The sequence below is a fragment of the Rhamphochromis longiceps genome, linkage group LG4, assembly GCF_057381845.1.
Source record: "Rhamphochromis longiceps isolate RC_006_pf linkage group LG4, R_longiceps_female_GT1.1, whole genome shotgun sequence".
NCBI lineage: Eukaryota > Metazoa > Chordata > Actinopteri > Cichliformes > Cichlidae > Rhamphochromis > Rhamphochromis longiceps.
Window position 1 is genome coordinate 18,359,279 of NC_140560.1, and position 17,522 is coordinate 18,376,800.

Consider the following 17,522-nt stretch of genomic DNA (forward strand, 5'->3'; position numbering starts at 1 on the left):
ACTGTGTGGAACCTGCACGGCTTGACAGTGAGCACACTGAACTCTCACACTTGACTTAATTATAGGCTGCAGTCATGCGCAGAAATAAAAGTCATTAGTAGATTAATTAAAGCTCAGCCAGAGAGCGCAGAAGAGTGCGCCGTCTGTGCCTTACTTTACGCACAGAAATGCACAGAAATCAACAAGTGGCTCATAGTCAGTGTGCATTGGGAATAACTCAGATACTAAACTGCAATACACGGGGTTTTGTAACGAAGCTGTTTTGCGTGAAGTCATTAGCATTTGTAGTTTAAAAAACCAGCGGGGGTATAGGTTTTCTGAGAAATATTAACATGCTTCAACAGTGCTACTTGAAAAACAATTAGATTGTCACTACAAATAAACAAAATTGTGGGCTCTTTGCATAAAAATGGGTACTGATATTAAATATATATGACATGGATTAGGATTAAAATAAAAACCTGTCTGTGTCCACAAAGCCACTTACGGTATAGTATTATGAATTATTTTTAGTAGTAGAGTAGCTGCACTCCCCCTGGTGGAGAAAATGTGTCACAACGACAACTTATACCAAGTCACCCAAATGGTAATCCACTGACTTGAACGTTGTGGTTCCAGTAGTGCGATTAGAGGAGCAATGAATCAGAGCGGTAATTCAACTGAGCATATTCATGAATCCATAAAGGGAAACATTTAGGCTCTTAAAGGGAGATAATGCTCATATTTACCTGTTCACATGTTGAAAAGAAAAACAGCCTATTAACATTTTTTAAGGGATAGTTTCATTACATTTGTAATGAAACTATCCCTTAGATAGTTTCATTACACAGAGATTTACACCTCTGTGTAGGGACAGAGATTTACACACTGGACATCTTTGTACTGAAGGAGTAACCATGCAGCTAGAATGCACATTATAAGTGCTCTTCTGCAAGGCAAAGCTCACAGCAGGATAGTAAATCCTAAACTAATTGTACAGCTGAAAATGTCTTGTATTACTCACTATCACATGCAATAATAGATGGAAAGTAAATCTTTTTTTTTTTAGAACAGCCTAAATGTGGAAAATGTCCTGTTGGTACACATGCTTGAAACTGAAAGTGATTGTTGTTTTCTGGCATGAATTCACATTTCAGTGAAAAAAAACAAAACAAGCAAACAAACAAAAACAAAAACTTTGTTCTTATAGGTTGATCTAATCATCACATTAGCTGTCAGTCAGGAAAAGACCATAGGATAGTTTGTTGTGGAAACCACATGGGACACAGTGTCTTTAATCACCAACGTCAGATCACAGAAAGCATCAAACACAGAGTTGATTCTATGCAACCTCGTGCAGTATCAACATGCTGTGCAACAGCCAGGTCAGACGTGATGAAATTAGCTGAAATGACCAGCTGGTGTCACTACATTACAGCTTAAAAGGCCTCTGTTCATTTTCTGCTGCATGCCTACCTGCGTAAAGTCAATGTGGAATCCCTTTGTGCTCAGAAATAAAACATTAACCTTAGGGTTGTATTTGTCATCTTACATTTTGTTGTAAACCATCAATATTCACCTTAAGGTTGATAAAGAACCTCAGCCAAGGTGTGAGAGCTAAACAAGGCCTGGTTGAGTTAAGCCTCAAAAGTTGTTTCCTAAAATGTGATTAATTGCAACATTATTCTGTAAATTACAGATTATCTTTTTCAGGCATTAATTCTTTCAGTCATTACACACCAAGTAAAAATTGTGTATAGCGAATGGTTAATAAGTGATTCACTCTTTAACTATTCGCTTTGGTTTCCATTGGGTAACAAGAACCCAAGAAAGAGACAACTAGAATAAATAAATAGCATCCTGGATATTTAATTTATTCTTATTATTTTTGTGACTGTGCGATTAGCAGGTAGAAACTAAAGACAAGTTCATGAATACAAAGTAAAAGGACAAATAAATTAGATCTTTACCAACAGCTTTTATGGTGGCTTTGGCCTCGGCTCAAATGAAACTTAATTTCTCTGAATGAGTGGAGGTGGTGTGCTTGAGTAAGACTGTGCTACATTGGTGAGAAAGAATGCAGTGCGGATCGCGTTAGGCTCTGGGCATAAGCCACAGGCAGTTGTTGGTTGAAATACCTGTGATAAGGAAGGAGAAGTTCACCAAGATGCAGAGAAAGAATCTCAGGGAGGGAGGGAGAGAGCCAACCTCTGTATCTGTGTGTTATAGGAGGGAATAAAACAATGCAGTGTGACTACGAAAGGACGCCAGACTTGTTTTTCTTGTTTTGGCACATCCCAAGGAGGAAAGACATCCTCTCGCAAAACAGCCAAACTCACTACAGTCACTTGAGCAGGAGGAGTGGTGTCTTTACCCCGGATTCAAACACGCGAGACACACCAAAAGGTACGTTGATGTATGTCGGTTTAAAGAATTAGCTTGTGTAAAGTGTATGTGTGTGTGTGAGAGAGAGAGGGTGAGAAAGAGAAAGAGAGGGGGAAAAACAGAGGTAGGAACTGAGAGAGACAGATACACCTGTTAGATCTAGGACGGCTATCTTGTGTCAGTAATGTTTCTCAGAGGAGTACATTTGGGGCGGTGTACAAACAGGTGCTCAAAACGTCAGTGCGTGTATTTGCTTGCTGTTAATTGCATGAACTGCTGAAGGAGAAAGGCAGAAAGATGAGATGTCAGGATAGAAAGCTACTGTATGACCTGTAAAGGACAGCCTTTTAAGAAAAACTGAGCTGTGGTGGAGTTTCTCTGTCGCGCTTTGATTGTTGCATCATCTGCATACCATCTGGTATCTTTTCCTGTAGTGTACCTGTCACTTACCTGCATGTGAACATGCCAGTATGCACAATGCTGAATACTCGGCATTCTTACAATCAGCCTGTGGTATGTGCCATTGTTGTGCTCTTAATCATCTTTTCTTTTTGATGTAATGGGTATAATTAATATGACGCCAAGATGTCAGGCAGGCAAAGTTAATGAGAATCTTTTATATCATTGAAGACTAGTTATCTACATGTGAACGTTTAAAAACGCTAAGGACGAGAGATCAAATATAACAATTCAAGTGGGACAAGAAAGGAGACATAAAAAAAGGGTAAATGTCATTGCTGTGCTACCAAAACATCATTCCCCATTCTGTGTATATTACATTGAATTCTGTTTATGTCCACATGAAACAGATGTCAACATCACTTCCATCGGTGCTCCCTAGAAAGCCTTCAGGTGTCCGAGTTATGGTCCTTAAAGGACAGCAGGAGCTTTCTGATGGGGTTCCTAACAAGTCTGGCAAAGGTACACTCCTCTCCAAGAATGTGGTGTTGGCAAAAACATGTGTTTCCATCTTTTGCATATGCTTTTTGTAAACTTTGAATTAATGGCCTTGTTCTATTTCTGCTCAGAGAATGGTACCAGTGGGGAGTCGAATCAGATCCCTCCACTGAATGCAGACAGAGAAGTGGTACGTACTCATACGCCTCTTTTTTTGTATATATGAGTGGGTACAAACAAGACTTGGAAATTATCAACACAATCAGAAAATCACACACATATGAACAATAACCCCAGATTTATTATCTAAACTTTAGAAACAGTAAACCGATGTGGTGTAGTGTTCTTTAAAATCAAAAACAAGCGATATGATGAGAGCCTCGTGTGTGAATCATTCCTCAGGAGATTATGAACCACTGCTTTGACGATGTGGAGCGATTCATGTCGCGCTTACAACAGGCGGCAGAAGCCCAGACTGTCCTCAACCAAAGGAAAAAGAAAAACGAGAGGAAGACCAAGAAGGATAAAAAGACCCAAGAAGGTGAGGACCTCGACAATTTCTGACCAAAATAAATGACTTATATTGGAAACAAGGAAACCTGTCTCTTCGAGTGATACCGAAGAGCCAGATATGTTTTGGATAAGGTTGAAATTTAAAATGTAGGTTAGCAGATGAAAGTGAGCTTCAGACATGTGGAGGAAGGAGCGATTGACATTGACTCAATATTTTACACACTGAAACTCAACAGGCAGGATGAAAAAAAACCAAACATTCGGGTAATGCAGAAAATTCCTGCACATCGTGAGAATGTCTAAGACACAAGGCATGCAAGTACCTGAACACGTTTATGCACTGCTGTTTCTTCATATAGCATGATATTATTATGTTTTATATTGGGCACAATTAATGTCTGAGTCTGAGTCACTAAGTATTTCTCTTTTTGTCTAACTTGGCAAACTCATCTGGGTGTTTCCTAAATTAACACTGGGATGGACTAAAGGAAGGCTCTTATTAGTCATTACTTTGTCTTATACGAGCACTTGCTGTGACAAGCTAGAACAAAGGTCATGGTATGTTGTGCTTCTAGTATTTCTGTTCATTTCTACTTTTGTTTTTCAGAATTTTCCCCAAACTAAAGTGTTAGCATCCACATGATAGTCTGTATCATGCTCCAGATATACTCCGTTCAGTTCAATTTTATTTGCATAGTGACCAAGAAGCCCACAATAATACAGAGAAAACAGAAAAAAACAATAATCAAGTGACCCCCCCACCCCTCCCAATGAGCAAGCACTTTGGTGAAAGTGGGAAGGAAAAGCTCCCTTTTAACAGGAAGAGACCTCCAGCAGAACCAGGCTCAAGGACCGGGTGAAGGCTCTGCTTCCCATTGTACTTTTAAACACCATAAGAACCTCAAGTAACTGAGGAGCAAAGTGCTCTATTGGGGTGATATGTTACTATTTGGTCTTTAAGATAAGATGGGGTCTGATTACTCAAGACCTTGTATGTGAGTAGAATGATGTTAAACTTGATTCTAGATTTAGTAAATGTATCGGTAAAAGCAATACTTGTACGCTGTGGTTATAACAACCTTATGTTTTATGTCTATGGTGTATATATTTTGCTGTTCTGTGTGCAGATGGTTTGTTGACCATGAAAGCCAGTCCTCCCCCAGAAGAAGACTTTGTGAACATCTTTCAGAAAATCAAGTACTCCTTCAGTCTGCTGGTATGATTAGACTACGTTCTATTTAAGCATAAAGAGATTTCTTTGATAAATACAAAAAACAAAATTGATTTTTTTCAGGACCGCCTGAAGTCATATATCTCACAGCCCAATGCCCCAGAGCTGCTCCACCACATCTTTGTGCCTCTCAGACTGGTGAGACCTCATTTAGTGCTTTTTCTTCTTTTCCTCTTTCTTTGATCTTTACTGTAGAGACCTCTCTCTTACAGATGGTGAATACCACTGGGGGGCCAGCATTAGCTGCATCCATCATCAGTCCTGCTTTGACCAATGGTGCCGTTAAACTGCTCCAGGAACATCTGACTTTAGAGGAAAATGAGCTGTGGACTTCACTGGGGACCAGCTGGACCTCACCCAGGTGTGTGTGTGTGTGTGTGTGTGTGTGTGTGTGTGTCAGCTTTACTAGAGACTGTGCACAACACGGTTTTAATGACAGGCTCGTTCCACTTTCTCCAGCTCCCACCTCGGTGTGACTGTTCCTCCGTATACACCTGTCTTTCTGGATGGGTGGAAGCCTCAGACTCATGACTCTACTGGCCAGCCTTTTGAAGATCCCATCGAGCTTCAGCACAAAGTAGATGCTTTCAATGAAACCAAGCAGAAACAAAGTCAGCAGGAAGAAGCTCAACAGGCAGCACAGAGCCCCAGGTAGGCCACTGAAGAAGTGTAAATACATACAAATAGAGCAAGACATTATTATGGTTTCATAGCAGTTGTGATTGTTTTTGTGGAGGCTGTATTCTTACTGGCTAGAATCAAATCAGTCAAATGGTTTTAGTGGCAAACCATGATTAAGATTACTGATATCTGGCTCCAATTTCATGTTTATTTTTTTTATGTTTTGCATATCTTTTAAATACTATCTGTTTTTCAGAGACGGAAATGGACATGCGCATGGTGAGAGCCATTACCGCTGCAGTTACGACTTTGTCGCCAGAAACAGCAGTGAACTCTCTGTGCTAAAAGGAGAAACACTTGAGGTACACACCCTGAAATATGGGTGGCGATCTGAATACAAAAGTAGAGTTTAGATCCAGGAGTACGTCACACAACTTGGCTAATGAGAGTCATCTTTCCGTAGGTGATTGACTCATCAAAACGCTGGTGGAAGTGTCGGAACAGCTATGGCGAGATAGGATTTGTTCCTTTTAACATTTTGGAGCCTGTGTCTGCTCTGAATAAGATGGAGAAAGATGGCTCAGTGGTGCACAGGGAGTCACAGGTATAAGACGACACACAGCTACACAAATACACAGAATTTTATTTGTGCCACTGCCTCAGAAACTGTACATACTGTGATTTCTTGGCTAATGTTGTCATGTAGTTTTTGTTCATTCCTGCTTTTTTTTCCACAACAAAAGGCAGGTCCTGTCCCTCACTCAAAGCGCTTCTCATACACCCCATCAAGCGGGGGTCCCACTACAGCAACCCCAGCAGTGCGACCTCAAAGCATGGTTTTACCATCTACAAGGATGCAGGGAGATGAACCTGACAGAGGTAAATGAATATGGGCAGACAGAAACGTCATAAACACATACAGTGGGGCAAAAAAGTATTTAGTCAGCCACCGATTGTGCAAGTTCCCCCACTTAAAATGATGACAGAGGTCAGTAATTTGCACCAGAGGTACACTTCAACTGTGAGAGACAGAATGTGAAAAAAAAAATCCATGAATTCACATGGTAGGATTTGTAAAGAATTTATTCGTAAATTAGGGTGGAAAATAAGTATTTGGTCACCTCAAACAAGGAAAATCTCTGGCTCTCACAGACCTGTAACGTCTTCTGTAAGAAGCTTTTCTGTCCCCCACTCGTTACCTGTATGAATGGCACCTGTTTGAACTCATCATCTGTATAAAAGACACCTGTCCACAGCCTCAAACAGTCAGACTCCAAACTCCGCTATGGCCAAGACCAAAGAGCTTTCGAAGGACACCAGGAAAAGTATTGTAGACCTGCACCAGACTGGGAAGAGTGAATCTACAATAGGCAAGCAGCTTGGTGTGAAAAAATCAACTGTGGGAGCAATCATCAGAAAATGGAAGACATACAAGACCACTGATAATCTCCCCCGATCTGGGGCTCCACGCAAGATCTCATCCCGTGGGGTCAAAATGATCATGAGAACGGTGAGCAAAGATCCCAGAACCACACGGGGGGACCTGGTGAATGACCTGCAGAGAGCTGGGACCAAAGTAACAAAGGTCACCATCAGTAACACACTACAACGGCAGGGAATCAAATCCCGCAGTGCCAGACGTGTTCCGCTGCTGAAGCCAGTGCATGTCCAGGCCCGTCTGAAGTTTGCCAGAGAGCACATGGATGATACAGCAGAGGATTGGGAGAATGTCATGTGGTCAGATGAAACCAAAGTAGAACTTTTTGGTATAAACTCAACTCATCGTGTTTGGAGGACGAAGAATACTGAGTTGCATCCCAAGAACACCATACCTACTGTGAAGCATGGGGGTGGAAACATCATGCTATGGGGCTGTTTTTCTGCCAAGGGGACAGGACGACTGATCCGTGTTAAGGACAGAATGAATGGGGCCATGTATCGTGAGATTTTGAGCCAAAACCTCCTTCCATCAGTGAGAACTTTGAAGATGAAACGAGGCTGGGTCTTCCAACATGACAATGATCCAAAACACACCGCCCGGGCAACAAAGGAGTGGCTCCGTAAGAAGCATTTGAAAGTCCTGGAGTGGCCTAGCCAGTCTACAGACCTCAACCCCATAGAAAATCTGTGGCGGGAGTTGAAGGTCCGTGTTGCTAGGCGACAGCCCCAAAACATCACTGCTCTCGAGAAGATCTGCATGGAGGAATGGGCCAAAATACCAGCTACTGTGTGTGCAAACCTGGTAAAGACCTATAGTAAACGTATGACCTCTGTTATTCCCAACAAAGGTTATGTTACAAAGTATTGAGTTGTATTTTTGTTATTGACCAAATACTTATTTTCCACCCTGATTTACGAATAAATTCTTTACAAATCCTACCATGTGGATTCATGGATTTTTTTTTCACATTCTGTCTCTCACAGTTGAAGTGTACCTCTGGTGCAAATTACTGACCTCTGTCATCATTTTAGGTGGGGGAACTTGCACAATCGGTGGCTGACTAAATACTTTTTTGCCCCACTGTATGAAAACTAAGAAAATTGACACGTTTTACTATTTCATGACATTTGAATTTGATGGCAGGAGCACATCTAGAAAAAAGTTGGTACAAGAAATGCCTGGAAAAGTAACCGGTACTAAAAAGAAATAGCTGGAGGAACATTTTGTAGGCAAGGCTAACTGGCAACCAGTCACAAACATGAAATAAATCATCTATGAGAGGGTATAGTATCATCAAAAGATTCAGAGAATCTGGAGAAATCTTAAGGGACAGGCTGAAAATCAAGTTAAAATATAGATTTGTGAAGTTTGCAAATCACTGGAACATGTTCTTATTTAAAGTTTTCAATCTTAAAACGTATTTAATGGTTTTAATATAAATTTAAAATGTTTTTTTTATTATAATATAAGATGTATTTCTGCTTTGGAATTTAAGTTGCTTGGTATTACAAAAAGAACACTTTGTAAAGGGGAACGATATGTTCATATAAATATAACTTTTACTTTAGTTTGATATGTGTAAAATGTAATTCAGCAAAGGTCTAGTATAGATTTTTATTTCAGCTGACTAAAGTGTTTTTCATAATCAAAATCATGATGTTTATTGCATTATATGACATGAATTCCTGCTTTCACATAAATCAAACAGGCAAGGCTCATAGTTGTTGATGTTAAGCAATAAGTGCAACTCCAGCTACAACTGTACAGGTGTATATAAATGCAGTTGTTTTTCTTCTTTGTACAGTTCTGATAATGAATGATGAGCTTCTACAAAGGATAGCCCGGAGAAGAGGCTCATTTAAACAGACAGCTGATAACTCTACACCTCTGAACTATGACTCTCCATCTTCTGAGGTGGCAGCCTGGCTTACTGCCAAAGGCTTCAGCGCAGTGTGAGTACTCCACAAACATATTTGTTCATATTAGCTAGAGTTAGTACTCAAGCTCCACTAAGGAATAGCATTTAAACATGCTGTTTAATTTTTATATTATATTGGTTTTGCGCATTAGCACTAGCACTCCTGCTAGCCAGGAGATAAATGTGTGCAATACTGCAGATGTAGGTTTCAAAAACCCTGAAGTTGTATAAGGATTAAAATAGCTTAAGTATTGTAGCTTTACTGTTTATCATAGCTTTACTGGGTAATGAATTGGACTTAAAAGTCAAGTTCTTCTTTAGAAATTAAAAGGTGAATATTAAAAATAGGATCTTTTTCACAGTGAAAGCACAAAAATGCTGATCTTGTAATTCATTCCTGCTCAGCACTGTTGAGAGCCTGGGAATTTTAAACGGAGCGCAGCTGTTCTCCCTAAATAAGGAGGAGTTTGTTGCGGTGGCACCAGAAGAGGGTGAAAATGTTTACAGCCAGATAATGGCAGAGAAGACTCTGCTTAAGGTTTGTTCCCTATTTTTTTTTTTTTATCTGGATGTACTAGTTTGTGTGTATGTGTGTATTTGCAAAGATATGCTTGGGTGAGTGTTGAATCATTTGTTTGCTCAGCCTTGACTTATGCACAGACTTACATTATTGCCACTGCCCCAAACTGATTAAAGATTTACAATGGCAAAAATGTGAGCAATTTCAAATTGAATGCACTCCTGTATAAATTAGTTTTTAAAATGTGGTCATAGTTTCATTTAAGTGGAAGTAAATGCCAAACACAATCTATTTGAAGTATTTGCAACATTTAAATATTTACAAATGAACATACCTATTCACAAATTTTGTCAACAAAACTTAATTGGGGTAAGAACATTTGTCAACTTGTCTATTTTAAAAAAAAAAAAAAAAGGAAGATTGTAAATCAGAGCAAATTTAACTAGTAAAAAAAACAAACTATCCACAAGATAGTCCATGTTTATGTGTCACATGTTGCCTATACTTGGTGTGGGTGGGCAGCTTTTGTGATTTTTCTTGCTTTTAGTAAATAGACTTCATAAACAGATAGTTTTTGGTGATGTGTCTAAATCTGATTTTCTTTTAAAAATATGATCAAGAACTTTAATTTCATTAAGAAGTGAAAACAAATTATATCTTCTGTCCTCGCCAGAATGCACAAAAACTTTAGAACTGGATGCTTCGATGGATCCAAGAGTTAAAGATTAACTCACAAAGAAAGAGTGATGTATTGTAACAGAGTTAAAATATCCTTTAATACAGATGTGACATGAATGCTTATTTGATATAGAGGTAATGCTCATATTTTAATCACAGAGTCTGCTAATTTATCAACAAAAACAACAGATTTTAGAAGAAATTCTATTTAAATACTCTGGGAACCAATTTGTTGTTGTCGTCTGGTTTTTAGTTTGACATGTTTGTAATCTTCATGCAGGTTTAATTGTATTCCTTCCATGCAGTGCATGATTTTTATTTTTTATTTTTTATTTTTACAGCTAACATATTTGTATGACAGTAACCCCCCAACCTAAAATATATGCTGTCTTTCAATGCTTATAACCCTGAAATACCATAATTTACAACACTGAGATATATGTGTGTGTGTGTGTGTGTGTATAAAGATGGCTGGCTAGCTAGCTAGCTAGCTAGCTAGAGATATATATATATATATATATATATATATATATATATATATATATATATATATGAACTGTATTTCATTATTTTGCTTGTTGTTATATATAAATTATACATAAAAAGATGGCAATTGCATATAGACTCCTCACTTTAATACTTAAGAAATTTTGAAGCAGTGCAAAGAGTTAAAACATGATTAAAAATAATCACGAGAAAGCGATACTACAAATGTAAACTGACATAAAAACTCTGATACCTGATAGCAGTTAGTTAACATTATGGGGGAAACTCTTGTTTAATTTCTTGAGAGGTAGAAAGATTATTTCATGTTTTCAGTTAAAAAAAAAAATGTATCACAAAATTTCAAATCACATATAAAATTGCACTTAGGTTATCTGAGGACAGAGGTCAAGTAAACAGTTTAATTATGTATACATTAAATAATAATTATATTTGTTAATGAGAATAATCACATTACAGTGGGCCAGATGTGGGGAAGGGGAACTAACAGTATAAACAACACACACACACACACACACACACACACACACACACACACACACACACACACACACACACACACACTTTGTTAGACCAAATGCATATAACTATTAACCAGAAACAATGCACTTATGGTACAAAAACAGCTCTGATCAGTCTTCTAACTGGACCCTGTAGTATCAAGCACCAAGACATTAGCAGCAGATCCTTCAAGTCTTAACCTAAAAGGTTGTATTTCTGTGCGTTAGACTCGTTTTTCTGGCACGGCCCACAGATACTCAATCAGATCATAATCTGAGGAATTTGGAAGCCAAGTCAACACTTCGAGCTTTCTGTCATGTTCTTCATACCATTACTGAATTATTTCTGCAAAGTGGGTAGATGTATTACTCTGCTGGAGTAGGCAGGCACACTGAAAGACTTGCAGATCAAAAAAAAAAAAAAAAAAAAAAAAAAAAAAAAAAAGGTAGAGAAACATTTTTTGCCCGTGATCGTTTTGTGTTTCTTTGTGATCCAAAACTCGCATCTGTTTGTGTGGACTTTGTATCTCATTATGGCTGTTTGCAAACTTTACAGCCATTCTGCACCTAAACATTGCTCTCTATTTGCAGAGATTTTCTAACTTTTTGGTTGTTGTTCATTTTTCTTTCTTTGAAAAGATAGTTACCTTCATGAATGAAGCAGAAACTGACAAGCAGAGGGTCTAGATCAGGAGCCGCTTAGCCTTTGGGGTACCTTAAGTGCATGCCCAGTAGTCCCAGTCAGTATTTTTCCATGGCTGTTGGTGTATAGCAATAATAATCCAATGCTAAGACTAAGATGCCTACTGTATTATATGTACATATGCGTAGTTGGTATTCTAAAATCTCACATTTGCTTTAGCAAAAATCTTTTGATTCTTAGTGCACTTAATGAGGTAAATTACTTAGAGAGAGAAACTGTGGTGGCACTGTCATTAGGCAGCAGGAGAAGAGGTAGTTATTACTGATTCTCACTGCCTTGAACTGTCAAGCATCTTCAGTCCTCCATCATGTTGCCCTGGTTGCAGCATTCCCAGTTCAGGAGATCCTTTCCCTGAAACCACAGCTGGATCTCCCGTCGAGCACCCTCCAGTGAATCACTGGCATGGACAACGTTCCTTTAAGTGATCAACACACATGGTTACTGTACTGCCACGTCATAAAAGCACATACCTTCATAGGCTTTAATGTTAAAAATCAGTTTTATGTCACAAATATCAGCACACATAATGAAATGAAATAAAGTCAGGTTACCTGCTGACATGGACGCTGAAATCTCCTCTGACTGTGCCCGCCTGGGCTTCAGTTGGGTTAGTGTGTCCTACCATTTTACGTGATGTCTGGACTACATTGGGCCCCTCCCATACCTAAATAAAAGTAAAGCAGCATGTGTTGGCAAGACTGATAAACCTACTGAAGAACTATAACAAGAATAAGCAGAAAAGTAACAAGGAGAAAACCAGGAGTATCCTCGAAAGAGGCAGACAGAGGAGCACTCACCATGACCACCACAGGCCCTGAGGTCATGTAATGCTGCAGACTAGGATAGAAGGGCTTAGCTCTCAGCTCACGGTAGTGCTGAGACAGGAGATCCTCAGACACCTTTCAAACAGAGACAGATTCAACAAGAAACTTGCAGATCACACACACACACTTCAAACTCTTATACCTGCACCATCTTCAGGCCAACCAGCTTGAATCCCCGCTGCTCAAACCGGTGAATTATTTGCCCGACAAGACGGCGTTGAACTCCATCTGGTTTCACGGCTATGAGAGTCCTCTCCCTCACATCTGGAAGACCTGATGTGAGCAGACACAAAAGAGGAGCAATGGTTGTTAACCATACTGCAGGGAAGACTATAAAAAATACCAAACTAAAGTCTGCAGGTGTCTCAGTTTATAAATGTGTGGTATTTATCATATCAACATTTATCATATCAACACACATGCACGCACAGACGTGCATTTGTGTGTGTGTGTGGGACACAACGTCCCCACAACACAATAAACTAACGCGCGCATGCGAGTTTGCACCCCTAAAACAGACCAACAACCCTCACTGAACAAAACTGCATATGAGAGGTATGGCTTTTGTTTAGCTACAGAACACACAGAATAGAAGCTGCACACAGCCCCTTATGAATGACTGCACGCTATCAATTATTCACACGTGACTATCCACGAGAACTGCAGTCTCCTTGCATCTTTAAGACCGGCTGTGACAGCGAAATACAGCGACACCATAGCGGGCTGGATGGAAGTCTGGTTCTGGCACAGAGGTTTGGGTGTGTTGTATGGGACTTGCGTTTTGTGTGTCGGTATTGCGCACCGTTTAACTTTTGTACCCCTAACCTAGTTCCAGTTCATGACCCGAGCTTTTGGCAAGCAAGTTTGTTTTCCCAAATGTGCCCGTTAAGTTTGGGTCAAATAAACTTTGCCTTGGACTCTGCGCCTTGGACCGAGTCTAACAGACTAAAGTTTGTTAGACTCGGTGCTAACAGAAATCTTTTAAAATCGGTTTCGACAGTGACAGTTTGAGTGTCATTTTCACTGTGTAAAAATCGCGTATTCAAGATACTGTGCACATTTTTAATTCGCAATTCATGAACATTCACTTAAAAACATAAAATTTGCATCCAACTGCTTTAAATCGCCACGTCTTAACAAACGAATCGCGTAAGTTCTATCTGAAGGACTAATACTTATCTACTATGCAAAACATATGGCTTTACTTAGCAGCTGGTACAAAATGAGTCACTTACTTGATTTGTTTCTTCGCCAGGTAGATCTGTATCCACCCCACAGCTGAGAAGGAAAACCAGGTAACAGACCTTTTGTGGATTCTTGAGTCCTCCAATAAAAGTGTTGGAGAAGTCTGTTAAAAACGCGCAGCTGCAGCATGGCCGTAATGTGACGTGCGTTTTATCAGCCTCTACTGAGTGAAGTCAACCCTCATCAATAAAAACTCACGAGTGATCCCTCTGTGCGTCTCTCCTCATTGTCACTCAATCTGAAATTTAACTCCAGTGATGCCAGACCTGTGTTAGTTCTCCGTACACGCGTGCGTCACTCAAAATCTCCCTTCGCTTTCAACCCGATGGATTTCAAAAGAAACACTTCCACGCATAAATCTTATTTAGTTGATATTTTCGCCTTTCTGCAGGTGAAATCCAGCTCAGTTTAAGAGCTGAACACTGATCTTGCTTTTCACTTTGCCCTTTTTTTGTTGAAAATGTGTATTTCTAAATAATAACAAAACACTTAGGAGACGCAAAGCAGAAGCAAAGATATGTTAAAATGGCCATTTTATGACCATTCAGCCTCCGAAATGCATCTTTTTGTTGTTTTAAAGTAACATCTGTACTTGCCAGATGTCTGTTAGTCATTCAGCCTCCACAACTCACATTTGCAAATCTGTGATTTTCTTTAGATCTGGCACTTACCGCAATTTACAATTGCAACTGTTAGGTGGTATTTCAACAAAAATATTTAAATGACCTGTGGATGTAACTAGAACTTCACTGAAATTAAGGATTTGATCAGCATCAAATACAAGCTTAACAAATTGGATATACAGGACTGTATGAAAAAGTATTTGTCGCCTTCCTGGTTTCTTAGTTTTCTGAGTATTTGTCACTCTTTCATATTTCAGTTTATCAAACAAATTTTAATATTCGACAAAGATAGTTCAATCAATTACAGCAAGTCGTCAAGGTCTGAAGCAGCAAAGCAGACTCAGACGGTCACACTACCACCACCATGTTTGACTGTTGGTATGATGTTCTTTTTATGAAATGCTGTTCTAGTTTTTTGCAGATGTAACAGGACTGAAACCTTCTAAAAAGTTCAGGTTTTTTTCTTGAGTCCACAGAATATTTTCCCAGAAGTCTTGGGGATCATTAACATGGTTTTTGGTAAATGTGAAATGAGCCTTAGAGTTCTTTTTGGTATTCTTCTTTGAACTCCTGTGGAGGCTTTTTTGCCTGGACTCTTTCTTATTGTTGAATCATGAACTAGATGTTGTTCTGGGTTATATGTGAACACCTGGACGAGTCGTCAGTGCACTCACCATTCACCACTGTTTCAAATTTTCTCCATTTGTGGATAATGGTGTCATGTGCTGCTTTTTCTTTGTTTTTTTTTGCGTATCTTACTTTGTCAGACAGGTTCTGGTTAAGTGATTTCTTGATCCAACAGGTCTGGCAGTAATCTGTCCTGGGTGTGGTGAGTGAAACTGAACTCAGCTTTCAAAAAAAAAAAAAAAAGAAAAAAAAAAAAAAGGAAAAATGTGGTTAATCACAATTAACTCATGATTCATGAAGGTAGGTTTGGATAACTTTTTTCCATTAATAAGTTAACTCATGATTTAAAAACCGAAATCGAGAAGGGGAAACATACTTTTTTCCTGTCACAGCATATCTCAGTGGCAACAGGTCTTATGGAGTGATGAACTCACTTTTGAAAACTTTGGTTCAAGTCATTTTCAGTAATATAGAGGTGGTCAGGATAAATGTACAACAGTGAATGTCTAGTCATTTGTAACATGGTGAAAGGATTGAGGAAATTATGAATGCAGAAAAGTAGTCAGATTATCATCCAACATGAAATACCACCAGGCAACAGCTTCATTAGTCAGCATGACAATGATCACAAAGGAGTGTAGCAAAATCATACCTGGATAGAAAAACACAAAATGGAGCACTTAGATGAGACATGGATCGGCCTCTCCAGAGCCCAGACTGCAACATTACTGAAGCAGCGTGGCATCATGTTGAAAAAGGACAGGAAAAATGCAGCCAACATCCAGAGAAGAGCTTTGAACGTGCTTCAAGAAGCCTGAAGAGAACTATTCCTGAAGACTAATTAGGTACATTACAAGACAGCGTGACTAAGAGAGTTCATGGTAAATGAACTGGTTCTTATATAGCGCTTTTCTACTCTGAGGACTTAAAGCACTTTATACAACAAATTCATTCACCCAATCACTTTTTTTCTAAAGTGTTAAGTGCTCCGTATCTAACATCCAGACACTTTCACACTCCGATAGATGCATCGGAGAGCAACATGGGGTTAGTATCCTGACTGGAGCAGAACCACCAACCTTCCAGTAGCTGACCTGCTCTGCCACCTGACATACAGCCACGCCAATACAGACAGTGCAGACGTATAAAGTTGGTCATATTGACTTCAGTTTTGTTAAAATTCCCTTATATGTGGATTTATATTTGCAGATTTTTCAATAAACTGCTGCTCCCTTTAAATTTTCCTAAGAATCATCTTTTTTGCAGTCTAGGCTTGACGCTGACTAGACTGCACGGTACTAATCAGCATCAAGGTGAAATTTTGTAACCAAAATCCTCTCTTATCAAACTGAGTGCACTTGACAGAGTCCACTAAGCAGTCACATTTAATGTAAGCTTAGGATACACAAAGCCAGACAACATTAGAGCCATGTCTTTGCTGCTTGAGTTTGTGACATCTTTTCATAATTTATGAAAATGCACCATTGTTCTTTTCCACCTTGTACATGTGAGTCTGCACATATTTGTCATGTGATTGATTTTATGTGATGTCATGTTTCAAGGCTTCTGTTGGTTTTTTTCTTAGAGTTAAGACATGTTCTGCCTGATCCAGTGGATCAGAAAAGGAACATTTTTTGCATATTACTGTCATGGCATGCCACACATGGTAAGCTCCACACCTCACCACCTGTTGATTCACTTTAGTTTAATTTACAGTCACTACTTTAAAATATTCTATTTATTGTTCAATATTGTTTCTTTATTAAATGTATTTATTTTTCCATCACACCTTCCAATGTTTATATGGCGTGCACACATATTAACCTTGCAAGGTCAAAGTTCTGTTTTATGTTATATTAATACATCTTTCTTTGTTTGAGTTACCTGGGGGTTGGCTTCTCCTGTCTGGCAAAAGGTGTGGCAAAGGGCTGCCAGACCTGAAGTACCACTGACAGCCTAATTGGATTGCACCACATGCTTCATTGCCTGGGGGGTGTTTCATGTTTGTTTCATTGTTTTGTATTAGTTGGTTATATGGCAGCCATCTTGTTTTCCCCCGTGTGTGTCATTTGGTTTAGCTAAACCGGTATTTAAGTTCCCCTGTGTGTCATTTCAGCAGGTCAGTTTATCATATGTTTGTTTGAGGTTTTGTTAATTATTATCTTGAGTTTAGTCTATTGAGTTGACCTCTTTTATTGGTCTGCCTGTTTAAGTTTTGGCTTTGTTAAATATGTTTTCATATTTTTGGGTCAATAAAACCCCTTTGTTGAATTAAAACCACCTGTGTCCTTTATGCTTTACTGCTTGGTCCCT

The 17,522-nt window shown here is 39.1% G+C and overlaps 2 protein-coding genes across 3 annotated transcripts; one reads left to right on the top strand and one right to left on the bottom strand.

Annotated features, from left to right (window-relative positions):
- Positions 1-2,235: 2,235 nt before the first annotated feature.
- Positions 2,236-14,060, top strand: eps8l1a (EPS8 signaling adaptor L1a). Of its 2 annotated transcripts, none has more exons than XM_085403615.1 (14): positions 2,236-2,385; positions 3,174-3,285; positions 3,393-3,451; positions 3,664-3,802; positions 4,902-4,990; positions 5,069-5,143; positions 5,218-5,366; positions 5,465-5,656; positions 5,883-5,988; positions 6,090-6,230; positions 6,370-6,505; positions 8,872-9,019; positions 9,391-9,523; positions 13,970-14,060. In XM_085403615.1, the coding sequence occupies exons 2-14, from the start codon at positions 3,174-3,176 to the stop codon at positions 13,994-13,996; spliced, it is 1,506 nt and encodes a 501-aa protein (XP_085259741.1). In that variant the 5' UTR covers positions 2,236-2,385; the 3' UTR covers positions 13,997-14,060. The 2 variants fall into 2 exon arrangements, with proteins under 2 accessions (XP_085259741.1, XP_085259742.1); XM_085403616.1 differs by lacking the exon at positions 13,970-14,060 and adding an exon at positions 10,179-10,400.
- Positions 10,496-17,472, bottom strand: nme4 (NME/NM23 nucleoside diphosphate kinase 4). The gene is made up of 5 exons (XM_085403618.1): positions 13,950-17,472; positions 12,857-12,987; positions 12,688-12,789; positions 12,442-12,554; positions 10,496-12,305 (listed from the first exon to the last, which is right to left on the bottom strand). The coding sequence occupies exons 1-5, from the start codon at positions 14,086-14,088 to the stop codon at positions 12,185-12,187; spliced, it is 606 nt and encodes a 201-aa protein (XP_085259744.1). The 5' UTR covers positions 14,089-17,472; the 3' UTR covers positions 10,496-12,184.
- Between the last annotated feature and the right edge of the window lie 50 nt (positions 17,473-17,522).

What these genes read in the sequence shown, in the direction of transcription:
- eps8l1a (XM_085403615.1), top strand. Translation starts at nt 3,174, where the DNA reads ATGTCAACATCACTTCCATCGGTGCTCCCTAGAAAGCCTTCAGGTGTC. An exon ending in TCTTTGTGCCTCTCAGACTG is followed by an intron (nt 5,144 to 5,217) that starts GTGAGACCTCAT and finishes TCTCTCTTACAG; the next exon opens with ATGGTGAATACCACTGGGGG. An exon ending in CAGGCAGCACAGAGCCCCAG is followed by an intron (nt 5,657 to 5,882) that starts GTAGGCCACTGA and finishes TCTGTTTTTCAG; the next exon opens with AGACGGAAATGGACATGCGC.
- nme4 (XM_085403618.1), bottom strand. Translation starts at nt 14,088, where the DNA reads ATGCTGCAGCTGCGCGTTTTTAACAGACTTCTCCAACACTTTTATTGG. An exon ending in CTGGCGAAGAAACAAATCAA is followed by an intron (nt 12,988 to 13,949) that starts GTAAGTGACTCA and finishes TGCTCACATCAG; the next exon opens with GTCTTCCAGATGTGAGGGAG. An exon ending in TTGGCCTGAAGATGGTGCAG is followed by an intron (nt 12,790 to 12,856) that starts GTATAAGAGTTT and finishes TCTGTTTGAAAG; the next exon opens with GTGTCTGAGGATCTCCTGTC.